General features: G+C 40.4%; 1 protein-coding gene and 1 non-coding gene across 2 annotated transcripts; both read left to right on the top strand.

The window, feature by feature from the left end:
- Positions 1–3,249: 3,249 nt before the first annotated feature.
- On the top strand, positions 3,250–13,180 carry EIF5 (eukaryotic translation initiation factor 5). Its single transcript, XM_070751716.1, has 12 exons — positions 3,250–5,367; positions 5,541–5,774; positions 7,349–7,628; positions 7,714–7,795; positions 8,396–8,568; positions 9,052–9,163; positions 10,447–10,592; positions 10,858–11,013; positions 11,131–11,292; positions 11,816–11,980; positions 12,496–12,630; positions 12,801–13,180. Exons 3-12 carry the CDS (start codon positions 7,557–7,559, stop codon positions 12,891–12,893), a joined length of 1,296 nt encoding a protein of 431 aa, XP_070607817.1. The 5' UTR covers positions 3,250–5,367; positions 5,541–5,774; positions 7,349–7,556; the 3' UTR covers positions 12,894–13,180.
- On the top strand, positions 9,288–9,412 carry LOC139158211 (small nucleolar RNA SNORA28). Its single transcript, XR_011557613.1, has one exon. It is a non-coding gene; the product is annotated as a small nucleolar RNA SNORA28 (small nucleolar RNA).
- Positions 13,181–27,105: the final 13,925 nt, after the last annotated feature.

Here is a 27,105-nt window from a genome sequence, read left to right as displayed (position 1 = left end):
TACAAGACATTACATTAAAGTGACCGATTAGGTCCCAAAGGGTTGGCCTTCTCCGGGTCCCGTCGACAAAACAATGCCGTCTGGCGGGGCCCAGGGGAAGAGCCTTCTCTGTGGCAGCCCCAGCCCTTTGGAATCAGTTCCTCCCAGAGATTAGGACTGCTCCTACCCTCCTTGCCTTTCGCAAACTTTTGAAAATTTATCTATGTTGCCAGGCATGGAGGAATTGATATATACTCAGCTGCCTTGACTTTATGTTTGGTATGTTTGGGGTTCTTTGACTGTTTTTAATAGGGGTCTTTTAAAACTGATTTTAACATTGGATTTGTATATAATGTTTTATTTGTTGTGAGCCGTTGAGAGCATACAAATGTAATAAATAATAATATTAAATATTAATATTAATAATAATAATAAAGTGTATAAAATAGTGTTTACTTTAGAAATAGCACAGTTAAGTTAAACAATCTGATCATTCACATTCAAATCATTCAATATCTCTCAATACAATAATATTATAAGCCTGTCTCTATCCTACATCAGACATATATTACAGCTTACAAAATACAGTACGCTAAACTATCATAGAACACACTGAGTTTACTACATCAGAATCATGCTTTCTGGCTCCCTCTTATGGCAATTTGCAACACTACCTCTTAAAGCTATAGTACTTCACTACAAACAAACATTCATTGTTAGCTTGTTTATATATTGCAAACCCAAATTTTTGTACGGGGTACTAACGAAGACTATAAATGTTATTTTATACTGTACTATGTTTTGCTTCAAAATCCTTTTATTGTTTACATTAGAACTGTTTCACAAATATTAAAAGGGAGTACAATATTGCAATTAAATAGTGTTGGCCATTATGTAGCATCATTTTATTTGTATGCTAATTGTTTTGAATATTAATGTAAACTGCCTTGAGTTCTTCCAATTTGGCAACTATAGAAGTCTAATGAATAAATAAACTGTTATTATGTTTAACCTTCTGAAAAATAATTATTAGGTTTGGTAAAATTCCAGAATTTATCCATGGAATAATTTTGAATATCAGGAAATATCAGATAGCTGCCTTCAGAAAGGCAGTTGTCCATTTTTATTAAAGCAATAAAAATACAGAAAAACACATTAAGGTAACATGAAATTACAGCTAAAATAATTGCTAATGGCCTTGGAAAATTCAACATAAAATTTCCTTGAATAATATGAATTAACCTACTATTAGTGCATGTTACAAATAGAACCATAAGACAAAAACTCTCTCTTTAACCTATATTCTGAATAAATAACCCAACTCTCCATGTCAGATACAACCCACAGGGAAAGTTAGTACAGTGATCCCCCGTTTATTGCGTCCCCAACCATTGCGAACAGGGTACTTCGCTATTTTTCAACCCGGAAGTCAAAAATACCATCTACGCATGCGTGCCGGGCACGCATGCGTAGATGGCAGCGGCTTCCCTGGGTCTTCCCCCTCTTGCTGGCGTCAGCGAGGAGTTTCCCCACCGCCCACGCACTCCTCGCTGCCGCCCGCCCTTCGCCCGCCCACGCCGTTCATTCTCGCCGCTTTTGAGCTGAGTCCGGGAGCGAATTCGCTCCCGGACTCAGCTCAAAACCGCCGATAGCAAGCGGCAAGGAACGGCTTGTCTCGGCGCTTTCGAGCTGAGTCCGGTCAGCTCGAAAGCGCCGAGACAAGCCGTTCCTTGCCGCTTGCTATCGGCGCTTTTGAGCTGAGTCCGGAAGCGAATTCGCTTCCGGACTCAGCTCAAAAGCGCCGAGAGCCAGCGCCCCCCGGACCCCCAACCCGGGTTTGGGGGGCTGCTAGGAAGCCCTCCATGCCGGCGGCAAACAGCCGCCCCGCCCCCAATCTTCGGCTCCTCGCTAGCGCTGTGGGAGTAAAAACACCGTCTGCACATGCGCAGACGGTGTTTTTACTTCCGCATCGCTACTTCGCGAAAACCCGCTCGTTGCGGGGGCTCCTGGAACGGAACCCTCGCAACGAGCGGGGGATCACTGTATTTTGTATTGTCGTTATTCCACCCTCCCAAAAAAAATTCCCCATTTTTAAAGAGCCGGGGTGGCACAGCAGTTGGAGTGCTGTACTGCAGGCCACTGAAGCTGACTGTAGATCTGAAGGTCAGCAGTTCAAATCTCATCACCGACTCAAGGTTGACTCAGCCTTCCATCCTTCTGAGGTGGGTAAAATGAGGACCCGGATTGTGGAGGCAATATGCTGGCTCTGTTAAAAAGTGCTATTGCTAACAAGTTGTAAGCCGCCCTGAGTCTAAGGAGAAGGGCAGCATAAAAATTGAATAAATAAAATTGAATAAATAAATAAGGCCTGTTACAACTTTGGATTTTTCAGTGTGTGTGTGTGATTGGCAGACTTGGGAGGGGCATTTTAAAATTATTAGCAAATGCTAATAGAAGCAAATAGAGAGCTCTTTTCTTGGGCTTTATATTAGCAACAGAAATAATAGTATATAGGTAAAGAGATGGGGGAATTGTAATTGAAAACAGTTGATGATAAGTAGGTAAGTTATTTTCATTCACTTTGGAAAAGCTGAATGTAGTTATCAAATGTATTTAGAAAGCAGGCTCAAGAATTCAATTTTCTAATCAATTTGTCCTTAATTATTTTCCTTGCGCTTCCAAACACCTTGTTCTTCCACTGCATTTCACCAAATGCAATGCAAATGCATACCCAGCATTTGCAGCATTACACTGACTCTTTAAAGGGACCTGGCACAATTTATTTTTATTTTTAAAAGCCTATACAAACAGCACACGTCCACTTGATAAGGAAAGCCAAGCCTGGCAATGTTTTAAAGATCGTTTTCGCCTGAAAACATCTTAGATGACTGAGGTCAGATCAAGGTTATGATGGCATAGGCAAAGGTCCCCAAACCTGGCAACTTTAAGACTTGTGAACTTCAACTCCCAGACTTCTGGGAGTTGAAATCAGCAATTCTTAAAGTTGCCAAGTTTGGGGACCCTTGGATAGAGGCTGAGGACCTGTACACCCCATCCTGGATACCAAACCCAACTGTCTCCCCTTTGGGTGGCCAATATATAATATTTTTAAGTTCCCCAACATTCTTTATGCTTAACAGTACTTTGAGCCTTTGTAAATTGGTCTGCAATATTGTTTTTACTTGTACAATATTCTAATTTAATCATATTATTTGTACACATTGTCTAACATTTTAGATACATCAGTATGTTTTGATCTTGTTTTTACAGATAAATTATTGGCCATACTAATTGCAGTGTGTCTTTATACACAGTAAATGGCTCCAAGTACTTCACATACAGGAATACTAAATACTTTTAACTATGCACCTTACTAGAAATAAATCTTCTCTATTTTCCTGCACACGAAATGCTAAACTACGATCCAAATGAACCGCATCCGACTTTGCAATTGCTACAGGAAACACATGTGAACTGGCGACAAGGTATTTTTTTTTAATCCAGTAGCTTCTTACAATAATAATTTATTAGATTTGTATGCCACCCCTCTCCGAGGACTCACAACAAAAACAATATAGTATACAAATCCCATGATTAAAAAAGTTTAAAACCCTTATAAAAAGCAATCATACAAACCATACATAAATCATAATAGCTAAGGGGTATGTATATTAATTTCCCCATGCCTGGTGACCTAGGTGGGTTTTCAAAAGTTTACGAAAGGAAAGGATGGTAGGAAGGGTCCTAATCTCCACGCGGAGTTGGTTCCAGAGGGCCGGGGCCGCCCCAGAAAAGGCTCTTCCCCTGGGTCCCACCAGACGGCATTGTTTTTATTTTTTATTTTATTAATAGAGTTGAAAGGGACTGTTAGGTTATCGAGCCCAACCCCCTGCCTGAGCAGGAAACCCTACAGCACCCCAGCCAAATGGAAGTCCAATCTCCTCTTGAAGGTGTCCAGAGTTGGGGAGTTCACCACCTCCCCTGGCAGGCAGTTCCATTGGTTGATCGCTCTGACCGTCAGGAAGTTCTTCCTTATTTCCAGGTTGAATCTCTCCTTGGTCAGCTTCCAGCCATTGTTCCTCGTCCGGCCCTCTGGTGCCCTGGGGAATAAAGACACCCCTTCCTCACCGTGGCAACCCCTCAAGTATCTGTAAACTGCTATCATGTCCCCTCTAGACCTTCTTTTTTCTAGGCTGTCCATGCCCAGTTCTCTCAATCTCTCTTCGTAAGTCTTGGTTTTGAGTCCCCTAATCATTTTGGTTGCTCTTCTTTGCACCTTCTCCAGTGTTTCGATGTCTTTTTTGTAGTGAGGTGACCAAAATTGGATGCAGTACTCCAGGTGGGGTCTGACCAGGGCATAGTAGAGTGGTATTAGTACTTCCCTGGTCTTGGAGCGTATTCCTCTGTTGATGCAGCTTAGGATTGAGTTGGCTTTTTTGGCTGCTGCTGCACATTGCTGACTCATGTTTAGTTGATTGTCCACCAAGACTCCAAGATCTCTTTCGCAGTCACTACTGCTGAGTGGGGTATCTCCGGGGTCAACGGAGAAGGCCAACTCGGTGGGACCTAATCGGTCACTGGGATTCATGTGGCAGAAGGTGGTCCTGGAGGTATTCTGGTTGGATGCCATATAGGGCTAATCCACTTAACCAAATCACAATATTCTACACCGGAAAAAGGGCCTCAAATACTGCAGCACTTTTCTCAGATGAGCATTCAAGGCAAGCAGCCCCTTTCTAAAAGGATGCCGGGATTAAAACATCGAGCAAAATCCAGCAGCCCAGGGCTCAAATCCGTCCTTTACCATAGATAGCCAGGGATTGAAGCTAGTACAGTCACTTTATGCCCGACCAAGGAGTTTGGGGTCAAAAAAACCCCAAAAACCAGGCATGAAACTATCTCTTGACGAAAACCCAGATATAGTATATTTACTTTAAAAAAAAAAGCAACCGTTTCTTTAATGTAACAGCAGCATTCAGTAGCACAGAACACGATATGTTATTCCAAGTATAAAATGCATTCCTTTACATTCAGTCTCTGCACGCGAACGTGTAAGAAGTCTCCCCCCTCCCCCCAACAGAGAACACTGACTCATTCTTCCCCTTCAGTATAACTCTCGCGACATTTTGGCTCGCGTTGTTTAAACGGGATGTCCTTTTGGGCGCTGGTATTTCTTCGCTCGGCGGAGCCGACAGGGTGGGAAGAAAGAAAAGCGACATAAGGAGAGGTCGCCTAACATCATGACTGACAAGCACCCGAAACCAATGAAAAAGAAGAACGGCCCACGATGAGCCAATACGACGAAGAGGGAGGCGTGGACTCTCCGGCGGCTGATTGATCCCAGCCTTCGCGACGGTGTTGTTCAGTCGGCGCGAGAACATTCTAGAGGTAGGTACTTGGCGGCCATTACAGCCATGCCCCTCCCCCCTCTCCTTTAAAAAAAAGCCCACCCTAATGCTGCCGCTATGGCAGATTTGAACTCGGTTTGAAAATAGGTACGGGTGGCTCCGCCGCTCGACTAATGATGCTGCCTCAAGCTGACCGTCTTTCCCTTTTGGCAGAGTAACCGGCAAGGCTGATCCCGCTGATCCCGCCCGCCTCAGGACGCTTGGACCCCCCCTCCCCTCTCCTGGCGGTTGCGGCGTCCGCCTCCTCCGCATCTGTATCTCTTTAGAAGAAGCGCCCGGGTGCTCGGTGACACCCTCCGCTCTGCCATCGTTCTCCTCGTACTAATTCGGCTTCGTCACAGCCCGGGGCGAGCAGCGTTGGGTTTATGTCTGTATTGGACGAAAACGGTAAGTAAAAGAAAAGGGGGGGGCGGTCGGGAGAGGTTAGCATATGGAGGGAGGGGGCAGTGGGAGACGGTTTCTCTTCGCTGGGGGGGGGAGGAAGGCTGGGTATCTAAGGCCGGGTGGAGAAGGAAAAGACGGGCGGCGGCCTGAACGAGCCTTGCGGGGGTCGTTCGCCTCATTTGTGGAAGGTGTTAGTGGCCCGTAATGCCCTGGTCCCGATAACTTCCTGCCGGGCAGAATGGCAAGGTCACTTCTGTTGCGGGTGAGGGGACTTAAAGACACCGGCGACCACTCCCTTCTCGAAATTGCCCTCCCGAGGGGTCCTTAACAAAAACGGAGCTCGTTCTCGATGAGGAACGGAAGGAGGTGCGGAGGATTCGAGAAGGATTCGCGGTCCAGACTTCGGCCTTGGGGACCGCATTGCCTTAAAAACAGGACGCGAGGTGCGGCGCGTCACCTCGAGAAAAAGAAGCCTGCAAATATGGAGGCGGTGTCTCCTTCCTTTAACCGCCGTTGGCGGTCGCTTTCCCCCCTCCCTTCTCTCACCCCCCCCCCGCTTCGCCTTCTTGAACGAACGCGCGGCTCTATAAGATGGCGGCCGCCAGGTCTTCCGCGCCTCAGTCCTCGTGATGGGGGGGGCGGAGTGGAGCGAGGCGGGCGGAGTGCGCGCTCTGTGGCGCAGTTCCTAAACCCGCAGTGTGCGAGGGGGGGGGGACAGCGGGCGGCTCCGCTCGGGCGCTTTCGAGGGTTCGGGAAAAAGGGCGGCGGGGAGGACCTGAGTGGCGACTGCGCCGCCGATGCCGCCGCTTTATATTTAAGGGCTGACTCAGTGTTTAATTGCTGCATTTCTGAGTCATTCCGACGCTGGGGTGAAGAGAGGGAGGAGTTCATTTTTGGGGGGGGGGGGAATAGTTTTATGCGCGATAGCTTCTCAGTGGTTTTGGCTCTTTTTAAGATAATTTGAGTCCCTTTCTCCTCCAATCCCCACCTTTTTAGGATTATTATTTTTTTCTTATACCTTCATTTGTATTTCATAACTATTATAGGCACGTGTGTAGATCACGTGGAGAGAAGGAAATGTGATTTTTAAATTCATCTGCTTACATAAAAAAGAATAATAGCCTTGATTTATTGTAAATCGGTTCAAAGGTGATTGTTACAGACTATTTTATTCGTTTTTAAGAATTAAATATTGTTTCTCTCAAATTCATAGTTCCTCTTTCTTAGTAGAGATACCAATGGAGTAACTATTGGCTGGCAAACTGTAATATATGTCTCCTACCAAAATTAAGGACTGGTTAACATCACTTCAGTGAAAACATTTCATCTTGCTGGTCATAGAACAATATAATATTATAAGGTATAACTGTTACCAAGTCCAGAAACATAGTCTACAACATAAGTGATATATCAAGTTTGTAATGTTCTGACAAAATCAGCATTCATAATTCAGTATTTTTTGCTGGATGTTTTATGTTCAGTATTGTATAAAAATCATAGACCATTTAGGATGATTGAATTCAAACAACCGTGGGCATGTGTGAGAAGTATAAAACCTTTCTATATTAATATTGCAGAGCTGTTGCGCAGCCATTGGTACCTGTATTGGGGAAATATAGCATACAAGCAAGAACCTCACAGCCTCAGTGGCGAAAATTTTTTCATGTCAGAGACCGAGAACTCTTGCAGTCGTTTATGTCATCACGTCTTCTCCAGACAGAAGATACCAAAAAGTTGCAATCAAAGATCTCTCCATCTTATTGATAAAGCTACTAATAAGCCAAAATGTCTGTCAACGTCAACCGCAGTGTTTCAGATCAGTTCTATCGCTACAAAATGCCCCGTTTGATTGCCAAGGTAGATATTTCACTATTTTTTAAAATGTGTATTAAAATTGCCAATAAATGGTGCAAAATTATATATATTTGAGTTTTCTTTTCAGGTTGAGGGCAAAGGAAATGGGATAAAGACAGTTATCGTCAATATGGTTGACGTTGCAAAGGCGCTTAATCGGCCTCCTACGTGTAAGTTCTATATAATTTTCCATTAAGTTTCATTCTATTAGTAAAAACATTTTAAGCTATCTTTTTTAGAAAATGTAATAATACTAATAATACACACACTTCTCATTTTCATACACACCCCTTTCAGTTTCAATTGTCTCATGGAAGTTTGAGATAACTGTCAATAACAGTACTATTGTCACTATTTCAGCCTAAATACACAGTTTTGTCTTCAGCCTCATGGTGTCAGCAATTTTTAAGGCAGAAAGGAAAAGAGCTGACTTGAATAACTTTTATAGTAATGGTAGCTATTGTGCATTGTACTCTGTAGCAATGCATAATTATTGTTTTGAGGCATTCCGTATTAACTAAGGAATGTTGATTCTGTGCAGAAACAGTGAATTCTAAAGGTGCTCTTAAAATTGTAATAAGATATAAAATGATTATTGCTTTTTTAATGAACAGATTGGGGAAAAATAGGAAGAACTACTATTGGAAGACCCAAAGTATAGTTTGGAGTTGAGTAGTGCTAAAAATAAATGAAATAAAATAAATTTGCAATGAGTGCGGGAAGGGAGTTGACAGAAAACTTAATGGCTAATTTTTCTTCTTTCTTGAAAGATCCCACCAAATTTTTTGGTTGTGAGCTGGGAGCGCAGACCCAGTTTGATGTTAAGAATGACCGTTACATTGTCAATGGATCTCATGAGGCGAATAAGCTACAAGACATGTTGGATGGGTTCATTAAAAAATTTGTTCTCTGTCCTGAGTGTGAAAATCCTGAAACTGATCTGGTAGGTCTAGAATGCTAAGAATTTCTAAATAATTTTTTTTAAATCTGCAATCCAGTTCCAGCAATCTCACTTGAAAGAGTTTTGTATTTGGTCAACCTTGAGGTTTTCTCTGAGGTAGCCTACCAATATCACTAAATTCTTTCAAGAAAGACAGGAGATACTTGTCTTGTAATTAGACATATTTAGCTAACATTTCAAACACGAATACTTAATGAACAAACCAAGTGTGACAGTAGTCTAATTATTTTGTGGTAGTAGGTAGCTCTAGCCATTTTAATATTGTAGTAATTTAAAATAGAGATTTCCAGGCTGCTAAACTGTTAAAACAAGCTTGTCTAGAATTTTCTACACAAGCCAGTTAGTGCATAAATTGCTTACTTTCCACTGTTTATTTTCTTTTTTAAAAGGTTATAAAATAGAAGGGGTAGCATATATAGATATAAATGAAATAATTGGTAGTTAAATTATTGCTCTCTTTGGCAGCATGTCAACCCTAAGAAACAAACTATTGGTAACTCTTGCAAAGCCTGTGGCTATCGAGGCATGCTTGACACAAACCATAAACTCTGCACGTTCATCCTTAAAAACCCACCTGGTGAGTGTATGTTCTTGATTTTGATATTTACCTATAAAGTATCATTTGTTTCCTACTTAATGGAGGAAGTTTTCTATGTGTTGGAACTGGTCTGGGGAATAGGACTGTATGAAGACCACAGGGCAAGCAACACTCTGTGGTAGATAATTTAGTTTTCTATCTCAATTTAAGCTTGCAATACTAAACATAGCCTGACCTATTCCAGTGGTCTTTAAAAATGAGGCCATCTGTTATACAGACTGTAACAATATATTAATGGTGTTCTCTATAAGCAAATATATTCTGGAGTGTATTTATATATATTCATTTTCAATTTTGTAGTACAGGTATTGGCATTGAAAGTACGATTGAGTAAATATAGTTAGTACTTTACTTAGTAACAATCATACATTTGTTCAAAATTACAATGGCAGTGAAAAAAGTGACTTACAACCATTACAGTATCCTTATGGTCACATGATCAAAATTTAGAATTTTGGCAAGTGGCTCTAAGTTCTGAGATGTGATCCTCTTTTTTATCTTCTGACAAGCAAAATTGATGAGAGAACAGATTCACTTAATAACCGTGTTACATAAGTTCAACTGCAGTGATTCACTTAGATGTGGCAAGAACGGTTGTAAAATGAGGAAAAAATCACTTAACAAATGTCTCACTTAGCAACAAAAAATCCAGTCTGGTTTGTGGTCATAAAATGGGGACAGGCCACCTATACTGGTGCATTACATGCCACGTGCAATCAAGGCAAACATAAGATTATTAATCTTGTACATAATGTATTTCCTGTTGCTTTAGTTTTTATTTTACAAATTTAAACATAATCTTAAATTAGAATGTCAACCAATTGATTGCTCATTACTTGAGCTAGAAATAAACTTCAGTGGGATTTCTACAACTTTGGAAAGTTTTAATATTTACTTTTTGTTACTTGTTAAGTCATATCCCCACATCTTGTCTGCAGGAGTCTGTCACAGTCTTGTAATGTCTGTACTATAGAAGAAAAAATTGTTCTTAGAAAAAAATTCAGTCTAAAGGCTATTAAATTACATGTAGAAAAATTGTTTGCTCCATATTCAGACTGAACCAAAAGTTGTATAGTAGTCTAATTGGACAAACTATGCTTTGTAATTCAAAAATTTGTATAGCAGCAGACCGATTTAAGATTATCCAAGTACACCTGAATACCTTGACATGATGGATAGCTAAAGCGAAGTTTATAAATTGAAAATCTTCCGATGCATGTCTGTTAAAAAATATTTCATTGGACTCTTGCTTATGTTCACAGAGAGCAGCGAGTCTGGTACAGGCAAGAAAGAGAAAGAAAAGAAGAATAGAAAAGGCAAGGATAAAGAGAATGGTTGTGTGTCCAATACCGAGACACCACCACCACAGTCGGCACCACCAGAAGAACTTAGTCCTCCAAATGTAGTGGTAAGTAGATCTGGCCACAACAAAACGAACAACAAATGTATGGTTACGTTGTAAACATTGTGGTTTCTTGAAGATGAGTGTGAACTTACGGTAACCTTTTTCTGATAATTTGATGGGGGGGGTGTGTCCTCAATTACATGGTTAATTATTCCAGGGAATAATTAGGTTTATTTTCCCCAAGAAAATACAGGATCAGAGTAGTTGAATTGTATATATTTCTTTTTAAAAGCTCTGTATATGAAAATGGTTACCTTGTAAATTTCAGGAAGACGAAGATGATGACTGGGGTGAAGATACCACTGAAGAAGCCCAAAGGCGTAGAATGGATGAAATCACTGATCGTGCAAAAGTACTCACATTGACTGATGATCTAGAAAGGACTATCGAACAAAGAGTCAATTTACTGTTTGACTTTGTTAAGGTATTTCAGATAAATGGGGTGTTTTCTTCATTTCAAAAACTAAAATTAAAATGGGATAATTTCAACTAGCCAAATAATAACTTGAAAAATATTGTGTAAATGTCTTTTCTGATTCAGAAAAAGAAAGAAGAAGGTGTCATAGAGTCTTCCGACAAAGATATTGTGGCAGAAGCAGAAAGATTAGATGTTAAAGAGTTGGGCCCTCTGGTGTTGACTGAAGTCCTCTTTGATGAAAAAATAAGAGAACAGATAAAGAAGTACAGGCGCCATTTCTTGCGTGTAAGTTTTTTTGTAGATCAAAAACATTCTCCTGAGATGATGGGACTTTCTGCTTCCTGTCCCAGTCTGATTCACTATAGAATGTATAAAATTTGCCTCATATCCAGGATAAAGATACTTCACATCAAAAAATGATGCTATTTTTTGTACTGATAGCCTTGGCATTTACTATGTTGGCCATTGAAGCTGAATTAAATTTTAGCTTCTTGTGCATGCAATTTAATAATACAACAGCATGTAGTGTGAAATATCTTTTTAAAATTCAGTTTGTACTGGGCCAGGTCTAAAGACACAAGTCTGCATTTACCTGGCTTTTTATTTGTTTATTTGAAATTTTTGTTACTGGTAGGTTATATCATTAGGCAAGTGGTACATATGCTAATTTACATCTATTTGCTAATCATCATTGCTTATGATTTGTTTTTACATGTTGTGAGCCGCCCCGAGTCTTCGGAGAGGGGCGGCATACAAATCTAAGTAATAAATAAAAATAAATAATAATATATTCTGGTTCATATTTTAGTTCTGCCACAACAACAAGAAGGCCCAGCGGTATCTTCTTCATGGCTTTGAGTGCGTAGTAGCTATGCATCAATCTCAGCTGATTTCTAAAATTCCACACATCCTGAAGGAAATGTATGATGCAGATCTTCTAGAAGAAGAAGTCATATTGAGCTGGGCAGAAAAGGTCAGTTTTTACAAATCAAGACGGCCTTTGCCAACTACATAATGCTAAATATTTGAAAAATGACATGCATTACAGGATTTGTCCTTGACAGTACTTCATTGTTGATGCGAAAAAGGAAAACCTACACTCTAAATCACAGGTATCAAACTCACGGCATCAGGTTGCTGTCATACGACATTTTGCAACTTTTTCTTTCACTGAGCTGGTGTGGGGATGACCTGCGTGTGGCGCACCCAGCCCTGCTTTTAAATGAAATCTTCCATGGGAAGGGCAAGCACAAAATACATTTATGTGGCATTGTTGATTATTTTTCTAAATGTGAGGATCTGGAAAGGTTTTTGAATGAATCCTGAGCATGAAGTAGTTGTTCTTTGGAACAGCTTGTTTTCCATTCAAACTAAGATTTCATGGATATAATGTTCCAACCTTGGGTCTAAATATTGCTTGGGTTTAAAATACTATACTTTTAAAACAAATCTGCATAAATTGTTTCAAACTTTCTTTTGGTGTTTCAGGCTTCAAAGAAATACGTTTCTAAAGAGCTTGCCAAAGAAATTCGTGTCAAAGCAGAGCCATTCATTAAATGGCTGAAAGAAGCTGAAGAGGAATCTTCTGGCAATGAGGAAGAAGATGAAGAGGAAAACATTGAGGTGAGCTTTAAATAAATGTTCTCTACCCACATGTATTGAAAGCTCTGATTTGAAAATGCATGTTAGGTTTAAAAGATTTGTCGCTCTAGTGCTTTGCTGCTCATTTTATAATAATAAAAAGCCTCAATGTGTAACAGTTTTACTGTGACTAAACTTGTCCATTCTTGCAGGTGGTGTACTCCAAGACGGCCAGTGTACCTAAAGTTGAAACAGTGAAGACTGCGAACAACAAGGAAGAGGACATTGATATTGATGCGATTTAAAATAAATCAATCTAGTTTCCAACTTCTCTGCATCTCTTGCCAGAAGTGCAACCTTTGTGCACAAGCTATAATAGCTATAAACATCGTGCTATACTTCTTGAACTCAAATGTATGTTACCATGACTGGTATTTGTAACTAAGCTTAACAGATGAGAGGAGTTAATACACCAGCAGACTGATCCAAGTTTGCTGTCTGGCATGTTTCTTTTAAACTTGTATTGGACATAAATACTTTGGAGCACATTTATACAGTTGTGAAAATAAAGGATTTGGTTTTGGAATCTTCAGTCCTGACACATTTTAGTGTTTTTTCTAACAATGTGGGCAGTAATCAAAAGTGTAATTGTGTTTATGAGCCCACTTCATTCCCATGCAAGCATCTTTTGTTTTCTCACTTTGTATACTCAAGATGGAGAGGGAAGTAAACTTGGGATACTATAAATATAAAACCTGTCTAAGATACTCAGTGGCATGGCATAGATTGATATGTCGTTAGGATGTAATCCATGTAGAATAGCAATGAAATCAGAAATATGATAAAGGAAAGACTAGGAGTTTTGTGGTGAACTTGGGTAATGGGAACATAATTATAAAATTAACACAAATGCTTTTTTTAAAAAAACAGCTGCATATAAAGCATGCAGAACTGAGTTTCTTAGCACAATTGTGATTGTACTCTGCAAATGGTATGGGTGTGTTCCCACAGACTGAGGCAATCATGAGGATTGAATTCTGTTAGATGGCTTATTGTGTAGTGCAGAAAAAAATGGAATGCTGATCTAGCATCCATGGTTCAAGAGCAAATCTTGTAATGTTGGTTACAGGTTTTTGGCTGAAACAACCATAGAAATCCTGGAATAGTTTTGCATGGCAAGTATACAGATTGAAAGACACTAAATATGAATATCGAAAAGTCTTCCACTTTGGCTTTTACTGTTGTTTGTTTTAATTACCCAGTTTTATTCTGTGAATGGTCCAAAACAATTTGGTCATGGACCATCTGAATCCAGAAAGTACTTTCCATGTCCCTTACCACAGAAATAGTTGGACCAGACAACTTGGAAAAGTATTAATGTTTTGCCCCAACACTTGCTGAAAAATCGCTCTTCCAAAGCTACTGTAACATGGAAATTACATTGGCAATTAGTTTCCACTCTTAAAGAAACTAAAGAATGGTAACTCTACTTAAGAATGACTCTACTTAAGAACTTTTCTAGATAAGAACTGGGTGGTCAAGATTTCTTTTGCCTCTTAAGAAGCATTTTCTACTTAAGAACCGAGTCCGGAAAAATTTCCCAGGAAATTTGAGAGCATGAAGGCCAGGCCAGTTTCCTGCCATTCCTCCTGTGTTTCTCTCTGGTGCAGTATATGGGATGCAGCCTCAAGCCGGGTGTATGGGAGATGCATGCCCCTCCTCGCCACCTTAAGAGTCCCTCTTTTTTTAAAGCCTTAAAGTTTTGGATTTTTTTTTTATTCACTTCCTTCAGCAGCGACTGTCTTCTTCCTCCTCCCACGCAAATTCCAAGCTTTTATTTCTTTCCTAATGGGTTTGCATGCATTTGCTTTTAAATTGATTCCTATGGGGAAAAATTGCTTCTACTTACAAACTTTTCTACTTAAGAACCTGGTCACACAACCAATTAAGTTCTTAAGTAGAGGGACCACTGTATTACCATTAGGAATTCAAAGATATAATGAACTTTAAATATGACCCTAAAAGAAAACGAATAGGAAACACTCGTATAAAGAAAGCTTCCAGGAAAGGCCAATGAACTTGTGAAAGAGAAAAATAGGGATTTGTCCAAGAAAATAGACTTAACACAAATTTAAGGCTAGTGTAAAAGGCAGAAGAATCAAAGAGATTAAATAAAAAAGTCAGTTTGGTCCAGTGCTTAAAACACCAGGTCAGAAACCAGGATACTATTCCCACCATGGATATGAAAGTTGGTTGGATGACCAGGCCAATCACAGTGATGTGAACATAATATACTTCACTAAGATATTTGACCAAGTAGAAGTCCCAAAGGTTCATTTTAGGCCCAGTATTATTCAATATCTTCATAAATGTTTTAGATGAGAGAATAGAAGGAACCCTTCAAATTTGCAGATGACACTAAACTGACAGGAACAGCCAACACTCCAAAAGATAGGCTAAAGATAAGGATATCAGTAGACCTGAATATTGGACACTAACAAAATGGAATTCTATGATGAGTAAATTAAGTTTTTATCTTAAGCAAGCAAAATCAAATTCATAGGTATAGAATAGGTCTGGGGTGGCAAACCTATGGTTCACATTTAGAGCCATCTCTCTGGTCCATGAGCCATTGCCTGCTGCTCTTCCGGGTTCTGGCACGCTGGCCAGTTGGTCTTCGCATGCATGGGAGCACCGGAAATGAGAAGAGCAGCCACCCCGTATGCATATGGGCACCGGAAACTTATTCTGTTACTTTCAACCTCAGAATAATTGTCAGGAAAGTAAAGGACTAGTGAGTGTATTTGTTTCCTTTAAGTTATTTGTAAAAATGATAAAAGGTGGAGTATAAATTGAAATCAATGTATAAATAAAATTTAGCTTTTCTATAAAACCCACTGTCATGTTTAGCCCTTGATATAACTCCAGAGTTGTCCATTCCTATGCAACTGGTGAGTTAAGACAAGTGTGAAGCAGTGAAGTCTCTTGGTTTGGCTTCCATTACCACATGCATAACCCCATTGGCTATTGGAAAGCAGCCACACATGGGAAACAATTAGTAACACTGATAAATCTTATAGGGTTGTTACGAATTATTTATAAATTATTGATTTTTACTTGTTTATATGGCCAACTATCTCAAGTACATGACTGAACAGAAATTTTTTAAAAAGCCAGTAACAACATTAGGCAAAATTATAAAGCATATGATTTGAACATTTGAGAATGTTATAGTAAAATCACACCATTATAGATATAACTCAGTACTTTGCAATGAGATTTAATATTTTCTTGACCTATGGCCTATTCTCTTTGAGAAAATAATACTACTTAAAACTATTATAGCCATGTTTCTGCCCAAAATATGGGCTGTCTCATATACTTCAGAAACATTCATTTATCAATTGAAGCAATTTCTTTAGATCTCTATATAATCAGTTTTGGTTTTTCTCAGCAGGAGGCAGCACCTAACTACCTAATCAGGGTTTATAAATTAAAGTTGGTTAGCTTATTTAATATTTGGATGAAAGAATGCCAAGAAGTGATGCCAAGACTGTTAGGTCACACTGGGAGGTAGAAAAAAAGAACAATCCCAGAAAAAATTAAGTCCATGGCCAGCTGCTTCTAAGTAAAAGAAAACAGACTAGGAAAATACTTTGTTCGGTAAGAAGAGGGGGAAACCCTAATTAAACAAATAACCAGGAGGATATAGTATGTTGGGCTGATCAAACTTGTGCTATTGGTGCACAACTTTTTAGCATATCAATAGCATTTAGACTCATATACCGCTTCATAGTGCTTTTACAGCCCTCTCTAAATGGTTTACAGCAGTGATTTTCAACCTTTTTTGAGCCGCGGCACATTTTTTACATTTACAAAACCCTGGGGCACATTGAACGGGGTGGGGGCTAAAAAAAGTTTGGACAAAAAATTCTCTCTCTCTCTCTCTTCCTCCCTTTCGCTATATTTCTCTCTCCTTCTTTCTCTCCCTTCCTCTTTCTTTCTCTCTCTCCATCCCTTTCTTTCTCTTCCTTCCTTCCTCTCTTTTTTGCTCTCTTTCTCTCTCCCTCCCTACCTCCCTCTATGTCTTTCTCTCTCTCCTTCCCTCCCTCTCTCTCTCTTGCTTTCTTTCTCTTGTTCTCTTTCTCTCTCGCTCGCTCTTTCTCTCTCTTGCTTGCTTTCTTTCTCTTTCTTTCTCTCTCTCTTGCTTTCTTTCTCTCTCTGAGCTTCGCGGCACACCTGACCATGTCTCACGGCACACTAGTGTGCCACGGCACACTGGTTGAAAAACACTGGTTTACAGAATCATATTGCCCCCAACAGTCTGGATCCTCATTTTACCCACCTCGCAAGGATGGAAGGCTGAGTCAACCTTGAGCCAACGGTGAGATTTGATTTTCATAACTCTCCAAAATAAGATAACTACAAAGAAGGATGGAGAATCAGTTTGGTGTAGTGGCTAATGCACTAGGCAAGAAATCAGAAGATTACATAGGAAGCCAGCGTGATTTTGGGCCTATTGCTCTTTCTCAACCCTAGAAATAAGGCAATGCAAACCACTTCCCAAATCTTGTCAAGAAAACTGCTGGGACTTTTCCAGGGAGATGCCATGAATTAACACTGACTTGAAGGAACAAGAAAAACAATGACAACAACAGCAACAACAATTCAACAGAGGGGGGAAAGCAAAACAAAGCTAAATGCTTTAATTTCATTTAATCATTTTTTAAAGTACTGGTTCTGTGGGTGTGGCTTGGTTTGGTGGGCGTGGCAGGGGAAGGTTACTGCAAAATCCCCATTTCCTCCCGATCAGCTGGGAGGTAGAGAATAGATGACGGCCTGGCCAGTATTTACCGGTTTTCCGAACTATTCAAAATTTCTGCTGCTGGTTCTTTGAACTACTCAAAATTTCTGCTACCAGTTCTCCAAAACTGGTCATTAATAGTTAAAGAATATTCATATTGAATACATACATACATGTATTTATTTATTCATTCAATATAACTATTTAATAATTTGGCACATTAAATATTGTCATTTAATTTTAGAAGGACTTGCAATCAAAACTTCAAAGGATTTCAAGTTGTGCATTTCTTCTGCTGGTGATTCACACAATATACTTCAACCAAATCTGCTTCACTAGGTTGTCGCGCTCCCTCTCCACCAGTCTGGAGTAGTAACTACAGTTCTAAAACTTCTCAGCACATCATACTGGGTCATGCCTTGACAGGTCTGGCTTTGTCCCACATAGTAAGTCAAACACCAGGCTGGTATTTAGTGCACAGTATGATCCCAACTATAGAAAGACTAATTCTACTTAGCTCTAGATATTTCTTACTGGAAAAACAATCCAAGTTAGGCTACTCCATTTTGAGCCCAATTTTGATTAGCAGTAAGTCTCTAAAATCATGTTTATTTTAAGGGGAAATTAAACGGTCTTGGTATATTCGGGTTTCTTCCCGTGTAGGATTTGGAAATTTCTGGCGACGTTTCGATGAGGTCTCACTCATCATCCTCAGGCTGGTGTTTCTGTCCTGGCGAACAATTAGAGACTTGCTGCTAATCAGATCATATATATGACTCTGGAACACCTCAAGCAATTTCAACGAAACTTGGTACACTTATGACTTACTATCTGGTGAAAAATATTGTAAGGATAAGACAACCCTAGAGCTGGCCTTTCAGAGCAACAGCCGTGTTCTGTTCACTGAGCCTAGTTCAGCAACTGTCGTGTTCTGTACACTAAGCCTAGCTCAGCGTTTTTCTGAAGAGGCCTAGGCCTCCCTCACATAGTAGGCCTATGAAGGGAGCCTGATTAGGCCAGTACAGAGGGCTTTGATTAAGCGCACCAGGGCCTCAGTGGATCGTTCGCCCCCACCTCATATCTTCGGCCTGTATTCCCAGAATTGTCCTTCGCCCCAACTCATCACATGAAGGACCGGACTACCCCAACCAAGGCAAAACAGGTATGGAAGCCAGAGAGGAGACCCAGCCTATTTCAGCGGGAGTGGAGGAGGATCAGCATGGGCCAGCTCAGGAATTTATGTTCCAGTCCTAGGCCGAGTTTAAGGAAATGGTACAATGGCTGGTGGCAGAGGCAGGGGGTAGTGCCTCAAAATCCCCCAGCTGTCCAGAGGTTCTATAGCTGGGATTTGCACAAGGTCCTTATACTTTAAAACCCGTAAATAAAATTACTTTGATTTCACACTATGGATATAATTCATTCCTTTTCCTCTCTAATACAAGATTGTGATAAATAAATACCCGGGCAATGTCGGGTAATCAGCTAGTCTATATTTATATAAATGTGTGTGTGTATAATCCAATATAACTGTAATGCCTCGAGCAATTTTGACCAAACTTGGTACACAGATGACTTACTCTCTCGAAACAAATACTGGGGGGGAGGGGGGGGAGATACCCCTAGCACCCCTCGGGTGTCTGTGTGTTCCAGCATAACAATCGAACACCTGGCTGTTAAGGAGAGCCAGTGTAGCAGCCTAGTGCAGCAATTGTCACTTTCTTCACAGCTTCCTCTGGAAAGCCAGCCATGACATTTGCCCTCCAGCGGACCACTAGGAAAACGCCTGATGTTCCCTTCTCATGGCAGAAGGCGCCCCCGGTGAATTTCATGCTGGGGTCGTAGGAAGGACAGGTAAGAGGAATGCATGGGAGGGGGAAGAAAGGGACAGAAGACTTCAAGGGAGGGGGAAGGGAGAAGGCAAGGATGATGGGCATGGGAGTAAGGGGAAGAAAGGCCCCTCTCAATGGCTCCCTGTCAGATAAAAACTTGGACGTCTGTGCTTCTTTTCCCCCAATACAGAATTGGAATAAATATAAATAAATATCCCTGGGCCAACACTGGGTTATAAGCTAGTACTTTAATATTTATTTTTTTATTTATTTATTTTCCATATTTCAAAATTACCCATCTCTTAATAAGATGGTAGCCAAATAATGGATTGGCACGCAAAAAACCCACAAGAATTCCTGAGTCACAGGGAAATTCTAGCATCACAAGAAGGGGCGCTTTGGGTGGCAACAGAAGTCTGGAGGCAGGAATTCCCAGCAAGGGAAGGCTCAGGGAAATCCCAGCAGCACAAGAAGGGGTGGTTTGGGTGGTAATGGAAGTCTGGAGATGGGGATTCCTAGCGAGGAAAGGCTCAGGGGAATCCTAGCAGCACAAGAAAGGGCGCTTTAGGTGGCAATGGAAGTCCGGAGGCGGGGATTCCTAGGGGGGAAAGGCTCAGGAGAATCCCAGCAGCGCAAGAATGGTCGCTTCGACTGGCAATGGAAATCTGGAGGCGGGGCATCCCAGCGGCGGCGGCTCAGGTTCCTAAGGTGAAAATGTTTCAGAAGTAGAGGCAAAAAAATCTTAAACACCTCAAAAAGTTCTTCAGTAGAGGCATTCGTAAGTAGAGGTACCACTGTATATCCCAGTTGTTTTTCATATGGGAAAAACATGTAAATAATGTTCTTAATGCTATGCAGCAAGCATACAGAAGAGGGCATATTTATAGCAAGACATGTCTTTTTTTATTACTGGGATACAGTGTGCAGATATATATTTAAGGTGTTTTATCAGACTGCAAGGAATATATTGTTTTAAGATACCTAATATAGAACCGGGGCTTTTTTATTTACATTATTCCACATCTTATTTTTTATATTAATTTTATGAGCTATCAAAGTAGAAAAGAAAAAAAATACAGCTGCAGGGGTGGTAGAAAAGTTTAAATAGTAGCCACCAAAAACCTCTCCAATTTTTATATGTGTTATATGTAAAAGAGGGTAGAGCTTTAATTGTGAATTTGTGGTTACCATCTTGAATTTTGATATGAAGCTAGTTGAAGTATGTCTATCCAGGCCTTCTTGTTGTGGTGTCAGAAATAGGGATGTGAAAAGGGGTGCACTGGGGGAAGGAAAATATGTGTAAAAAGTATATGGAAGACAGCGTGATTTGTCATCTACTGGCCAGATCACATAAGCTCTGAGAAATGAGAACCATCAACCAATGGAAGAGAAGTTGCCTCCCGAAGTTGATAAGACCCCAAAGAAAAGGCTGTGGAGCGGAAAAGGAACACCTTCCTACATTTACAGGGGTTTGATTCAACCTGACTAATTTATATATTATAAGAGGAAGGAGTTTGGCTAAAGTGAGGGGAAAATGCCAGCCACGTGGCTGAGAAGATTTATTATTTTATTATTTATTTATTAGATTTGTATGCCACCCCTCTCCGTAGACTGGGGGGGGAGGTGCTTCCCCCCAATCTTCTCAGCCACGTAGCTGGCAATGGCGGGAAAATAAAAAGAAATTCACGGGAGCACCACACGGGGCTGCAACAATGGGGGGGAGAATGGAGGAAGAGCAACTTCTCCCCCCCCATCTTCTCAGCCACGTGGTCGGTGACCAGATAGGAAAATAAAAAATAAAGCGCTCCTCTGCCCGGCCACCCACCCATCTCCAATAAAATACTGTAACACACTTCCCAGAGCAGCAGTTCTCCTTCTCTAAGGAATGAAAATTAAAAAAAGTTTTTTTGTAAATGGCTAAGGGCAGCCAACACAATCAGCCAAAGCAAGTTACCAGCTGTGTACCACTCCCTCACACAGGACAGGAGTCTGTGGGCGCCAAGGCAAGGTGGGTGGGCATGATTGACGAGCCAGCGAATCAGGAAGCTGCTGGCTCGTCAATCAATCTCCTGTACATGCGCAAATGATTTTTTGAAAAATAAATATTTTTTAAAATGCCAGTGACTGATTGACGAGCCAGCAAATCAGGAAGTTGCTGGCTTGTCAATCAATTTCCTGCACATGCGCAGAAGATTTTTTTGAAAAAATTTTTACAATTTTTTTTTTTATACTAGTGACTGGGGAATCCCGAAAGTAACTAACACAGATTAGCTGGAGCTGCAAGCACAACTTCAATTTCACTACAGGAATGGGGTTCCACCCCATTCCGGCTGGAGCCCAACCCTCCTGGTACCCCATCCTGTTTATCATTAAATGAGGCATACAGTTGGGTGCAAATTACCTCCCACATCATGATGTCAGGAAAGGAATTTAATAAAGCAGAAGTACTACAATGACTGTTGGTCAGCAGAAAACTAAATATTCTGTTATATTTGTTTCTTTCTTTGTTTATTTATTTATTTATTTATTTATTCAATTTTTTTTTAATGCCACCCTTCTCCTTAGACTCAGGGTGGCTTACAACATGTTAGCAATAGTACTTTTTAACAGAGCCAGCATATTGCCCCCACAATCCGGGTCCTCATTTTACCCACCTCAGAAGGATGGAAGGCTGAGTCAACCTTCAGCCAGTAATGATATGTGGATTATTATTATTATTTATTAGATTTGTATGCTGCCCATCTCTGAAGACTCGGGTCAGATGAAAGAGAGAGAAAGAGAGAGAGAGAGAGGAGGGGGAGGGAGGGAGATTATAGTTCACTACAGACCCCTTCCCACAATGGAAAAAAAATCCTCAAATTTAAAAATTTGTTAGATTTACCCTTATTCCAGTGCTACTCCAGGCAAACGAGCTATAGGGTAAATAGAGCAAGCTCCACAGAGGATTAATTGTCCAGAGCTCTTCAAATTGAAAGCTGGAGTGTTTGAGATGATGCAGTGGGTTATCATTGTCCTATATTGAAGCTGTGACTACCTGAGCTGAAAGTCTTTCCTCATGGTGGCCAAAGCAATCAACTGCCCCATGAGGTACGGCAAGAAAATCTGCTTCAGAAATGATGGACTCATCTAGAACACCCCAAATCACACATTTCTACCATAGCTGGCCATTCCTGGAACAGTTTGCTATCAAATACTGGTTCCTTGACAAATTTAATTTTCCTTTATCTTCCTTAGCTATTTTGCTTTCTATATTTTTTTCATTTTATAATGTTAAACCTAAAAGGACAAAGGTTAATTTATATTACATTTTTAATTACCCTGTCCATCTTTTGGACTGAAGAATAAAGTATAAATACATTTAGTAAAAACCAGTACAGCAATGATCTGTGTTGGGAATCTGGCAAATCACAGAAGGGCATTTCAATCTTTGTTAATGCCAAAGAGATTAATATAATTAACCTACTTTGACTTAGTTGCTGCATTAACTCATGGACTGTAAGCCCACTTTTCAATTGGCTTCAATATGGGTAATTACGGAGAATGAGGCTATCAAGGGCTGCTAATCCTGATGGCTACATAGCACCTTCATAATCAAGAATAGATTTGTTAATATCAATTGCCAGTACAGTATACAGTGTTCCCTCGATTTTCGCGGGGGATGCGTTCTGAGACTGCCTGCGAAAGTTGAATTTCCGCGAAGTAGGAATGCGGAAGTAAATACACTATTTTTGGCTATGAACAGTATCACAATACTTCTCTTAACACTTTAAACCCCTAAAGTGCAATTTCCCATTCCCTTAGCAACCATTTAGATCATTACTCACCATGCTTATTTATTAAAGTTTATTAAAAAAAATATTTATTAAAGTCGGATGAAAGTTTGTCGATGACATATGATGTCATCGGGCGGGAAAAACCGTGGTATAGGGAAAAAACCCGCAAAGTATTTTTTAATTAATATTTTTGAAAAACCGTGGTATAGACTTTTCGCGAAGTTCGAACCCGCGAAAATCGAGGGAACACTGTATTTCTTAATATATTCTGTCATTGGGAAATAATGTGGCAGAGAGCTCTGGCCATGAACCTCCAGGAGGTGCAGTCCTGCAAATGAGCATTGTCTGTAGTGGGTAGGGAAATTTAACAGATTTGGGCCTTTTCTCATTGTTGCATCCTGCCCACAGTGATCTTTGCCTGTCCAGAATCAAACCTTTATGTGTAATATGGCAATGAGATTTTGCTTTTGAATGAGATCTTTGGTCTTCGAGTAGCATGCTGGAGATGTGTTCAAAATATGCTGGCTGGTTTTTTCTTTTTGGTATAACAGATTTGGTACGATATGTATACAGTAGTTATATGGAAACAAATTTTTTAGGAAATTAAATATTTAATAAAGAGTGTACAGAAGGCAGCGAAGAAATAAATGATAATAAATAAAATATGGATCACCAAAATGATTAATAGTGAATACCGATTGTATTTCCCAGAAAATAACTTGATAATAGAAGAAATTGTATTTTCCCTCCTCACACAAGGATATAAACAATACATTTTTTGTTATTTGTTTTTGTTTAGTATTGTTTTTATTGTTTTTTGTGGAGTTTTTTGGTTGTTTATTTGTATTTTTGTACTGTACTTTGTAAATGTATGCATGTTTATTTTCAGTTAATATGTTTTTTTAAGGAATTCAAATAAAAATTATTTTAAAAAAATATGCTGGCCAAGACAAAGAATTTAGTGAGGCCAAGACAAATTCCAATGGTGGAATTAAAAAAAAATACTACTAGTTCTGAGGGCATGGCTTGGTGGGTATGGTGTGGCTTGGTGGGCAAGGCTTGGTGGACATGACAAGGCAAGGATACTGTAAAATCTCCATTCACACCCCACTCCAGGGGAAGGTTACTGCCAAATCCCCATTTCCTCCAGATCAGCTGGGACTCAGGAGACAGAGAATAGATGGGGTTGGGGCCGGTTAGAACGGTGGTATTTACCAGTTCTCCGAACTGCTCAAAATTTCCACTACCAGTTCTCCAGAACTGATCAGAACCTGTTGAATCCCACTTCTGGTTTGATTCAATTTAATGAACACTATGCATACAGGTTCTTCACCTGTTCATCATAATTTTGCTTTCTTATATATAAAGAATTCTAATTTTGTTGGAGGTTTTGGAGTTGTTCAAGAGGCCACGTGCAAAGTTTCGAAGGGCAGGAAAGAATCCACAGTTATAGTTTACATCCGCTTCAGATAGGATTTCATATCATTTTATTATAGATACCACATTGGGCTACTTTATTTACTGTTTGATTCTCATCAGCTTTTCTGTTTTTTATTCAGGAGTTCAGGGCAAATATTCAGCACTCCTTCCTATTTTTCTTCAAAACATCAATCCCATGAGGTCAACTGGGCCTACAGAGAGCGGCTGACCCAAAGTCAACCAATAAGTTTTCATTGTTGAGAGAGTAAGTTATCCTTGCTACTGTTCCAGAAATCTTAACTATTTCATTACTCTGGCTATATTACAATTGTTGTTGCTGTTGCTGCAGCATCCAGAGCTGTTAAATGATAACACCAGAAGTGGTATAGGCAGGATATTCAATTCATCTCTCCCTTAACTTGTTTTTTTTTTTCATTTCATACACAAAATTGTTTAATAATTCAGCAGTTTAAGGGCTCCAGACTTTCAAAACAAGATATTTCCTCTTAACTGATGGGTCTGATGGGCATATTTGATATTATGATAAGGTTATGGGAAGCCTTACAATTGGCTGCTGTGGTGGACATTGCAAGTTTATTTGTTTGCCTGTCTGCCTGCCTGTCTGTCTGTTTGTTTGAATGATTGATTTCTATGTCGTCCTTCTCCTGAGATTCAGGGCGGTTCATGGTAAACAAATCCAAAACATATCAGACTACTATTGTACACTGCTTTATTGTTGCTGTTAGCCGCCCCGAGTCTCCTGAGAGGGGCGGCATACAAATCCAATAAATAAATAAATAAATATAAGAAATCTAAAATACTGTAAACACCTCTATATTTAAAAGTAGATAGAAATCTAACTTAAGTTATATTCTAAAATCCCTATAAATTTAAAACACCAATCATCCACATTCAGCCAGGGTAGATGTTAAAATTTCAGTGGCCCCAGGTCTGTCGGCAAAAATTTGCTTTCAAGGCCTTATAAAAGACTTGGAGGGGAAATTGAGAGCTGGGGCCGCCATAGAGAAGGCTCTTCCCCTAGGCCCCTCCGGACAGCATTGCCTGGCTGACAGGGCCTGGAGAAGGCCAAACTAATCGGTCACTGAGATACATAAGGCAGAAGATGGTCCTGTAGGTAATCTGGCCCAATGCCATGTAGGGCTTTCTAGGTCATAACCAACACTTTGAATTGCATTCGGAGACCGAACGGCAGTCAAGGCAGCTCGTGAAGTGCTTGAGAAACATGGGCATATTTCGGCAGGCCCATGACTGCTCGCACAGCTGCATTTTGCACCACCTGTAGTCTCCAAACGTCCTTCAGAGGTAGCCCCATGTAGAGAGCATTGCAGTAGTCAAACCTCGAGGTGATAAGGGCATGAGTGACTGTTAGAAGAGACTCCCGGTCCAAGTTACATCCACTTATTAGAAGATAAACATAGTGAAGTTGTTCTTTAGCCCACCAATACCTGCTTCCAACTCCTTACTATTTTAAGCTTGTTTTTCCCTTGATTTTTCTTGGGCAAGTGAGCAAGTTAATAAATATGTATCTGTAGTCATAGTTCCCTCTAAGCTGAGCAGTGAGCAATCGCTCACTTAAAAATCATCATCAACTCAGAGTTTTCCAAACCTGCCCAGAAGCCGAGAGGGAAGGAGTGAGAGGGAAGGAGAGAGAGAGGAAGAGAGGAAGAGAGAGAAACAGGTAGAAAAAAGAGAGGAAGGAAAAGAGAAAGAAAAAGAATGGGAGTAAGGAAGAGAGAAAGAACATCAAAATCTAGTTTGAAACTAGCTCAACTATTTAAATGGCATTTTGATATTGATAGAGTTGCCCTATTATGAGCTCACTGTTATAGACACACAGTACAGTATTTTATTTTTAAATTCTCTGAGGCAAAACAGGGTGGGTTTTTTGTTTGTTTGTTTATTTATTTATTTATTTATTATTTCTGTGCCGCCCAGTCCCGAAGGGACTGCCGCTCAGACACTATACTTTTCCGCCCCCCCCCCAAAAAAAAATTAGAGGGAACACTGTCTGTAGTCTCCTGCCATTTTCATTTTCTGAGAGTTCCTATGGGCCTTATGTGAGGAGGCTGATCATAGGTACTGGCACTTTGTTTTTTTGTTTACATTATAAATATTAGGTTAGGTTAGGTTAGGTTTATTGGATTTATATGCCGCCCCTCTCCGCAAACTCGGGGCGGCTCACAACAATAATAAAAAACAGTACAGTACATAATACCAAATCCAATGCCCACCCATCTAGTTACAATTTAAAATTAATAATCTCATAAAAACAGTATATATAAAAAACAGGCACACAGTCAATCAATCAACAAAACAACATGAGCAAGGGGGAGGTGTTTTAGTTCCCCCATGCCTGACGGCAAAGGTGGGTCTTAAGGAGTTTACGAAAGGCAGGGAGGGTGGGGGCAATCCTAATCTCAGGTGGGAGCTGGTTCCAGAGGGTCGGGGCCCCCACAGAGAAGGCTCTTCCCCTGGGTCCCGCCAGATGACATTGTTTAGTCGACGGGACCCGGAGAAGGCCAACTCTGTGGGACCTAACCGGTCACTGGGATTCGTGCGGCAGGAGGCGGTCCCGAAGATATTCTGGTCCGGTGCCATGAAGGGCTTTATAGGTCATAACCAACACTTTGAATTGTGACCGGAAACTGGTCGGCAGCCAATGCAGACTGCG

This window comes from Erythrolamprus reginae, chromosome 1, assembly GCF_031021105.1.
Source record: "Erythrolamprus reginae isolate rEryReg1 chromosome 1, rEryReg1.hap1, whole genome shotgun sequence".
Classification (NCBI taxonomy): Eukaryota; Metazoa; Chordata; class Lepidosauria; order Squamata; family Dipsadidae; genus Erythrolamprus; species Erythrolamprus reginae.
Note: the sequence above shows the minus strand (reverse complement) of the source record. Positions and strands in the feature narration are given on the sequence as shown.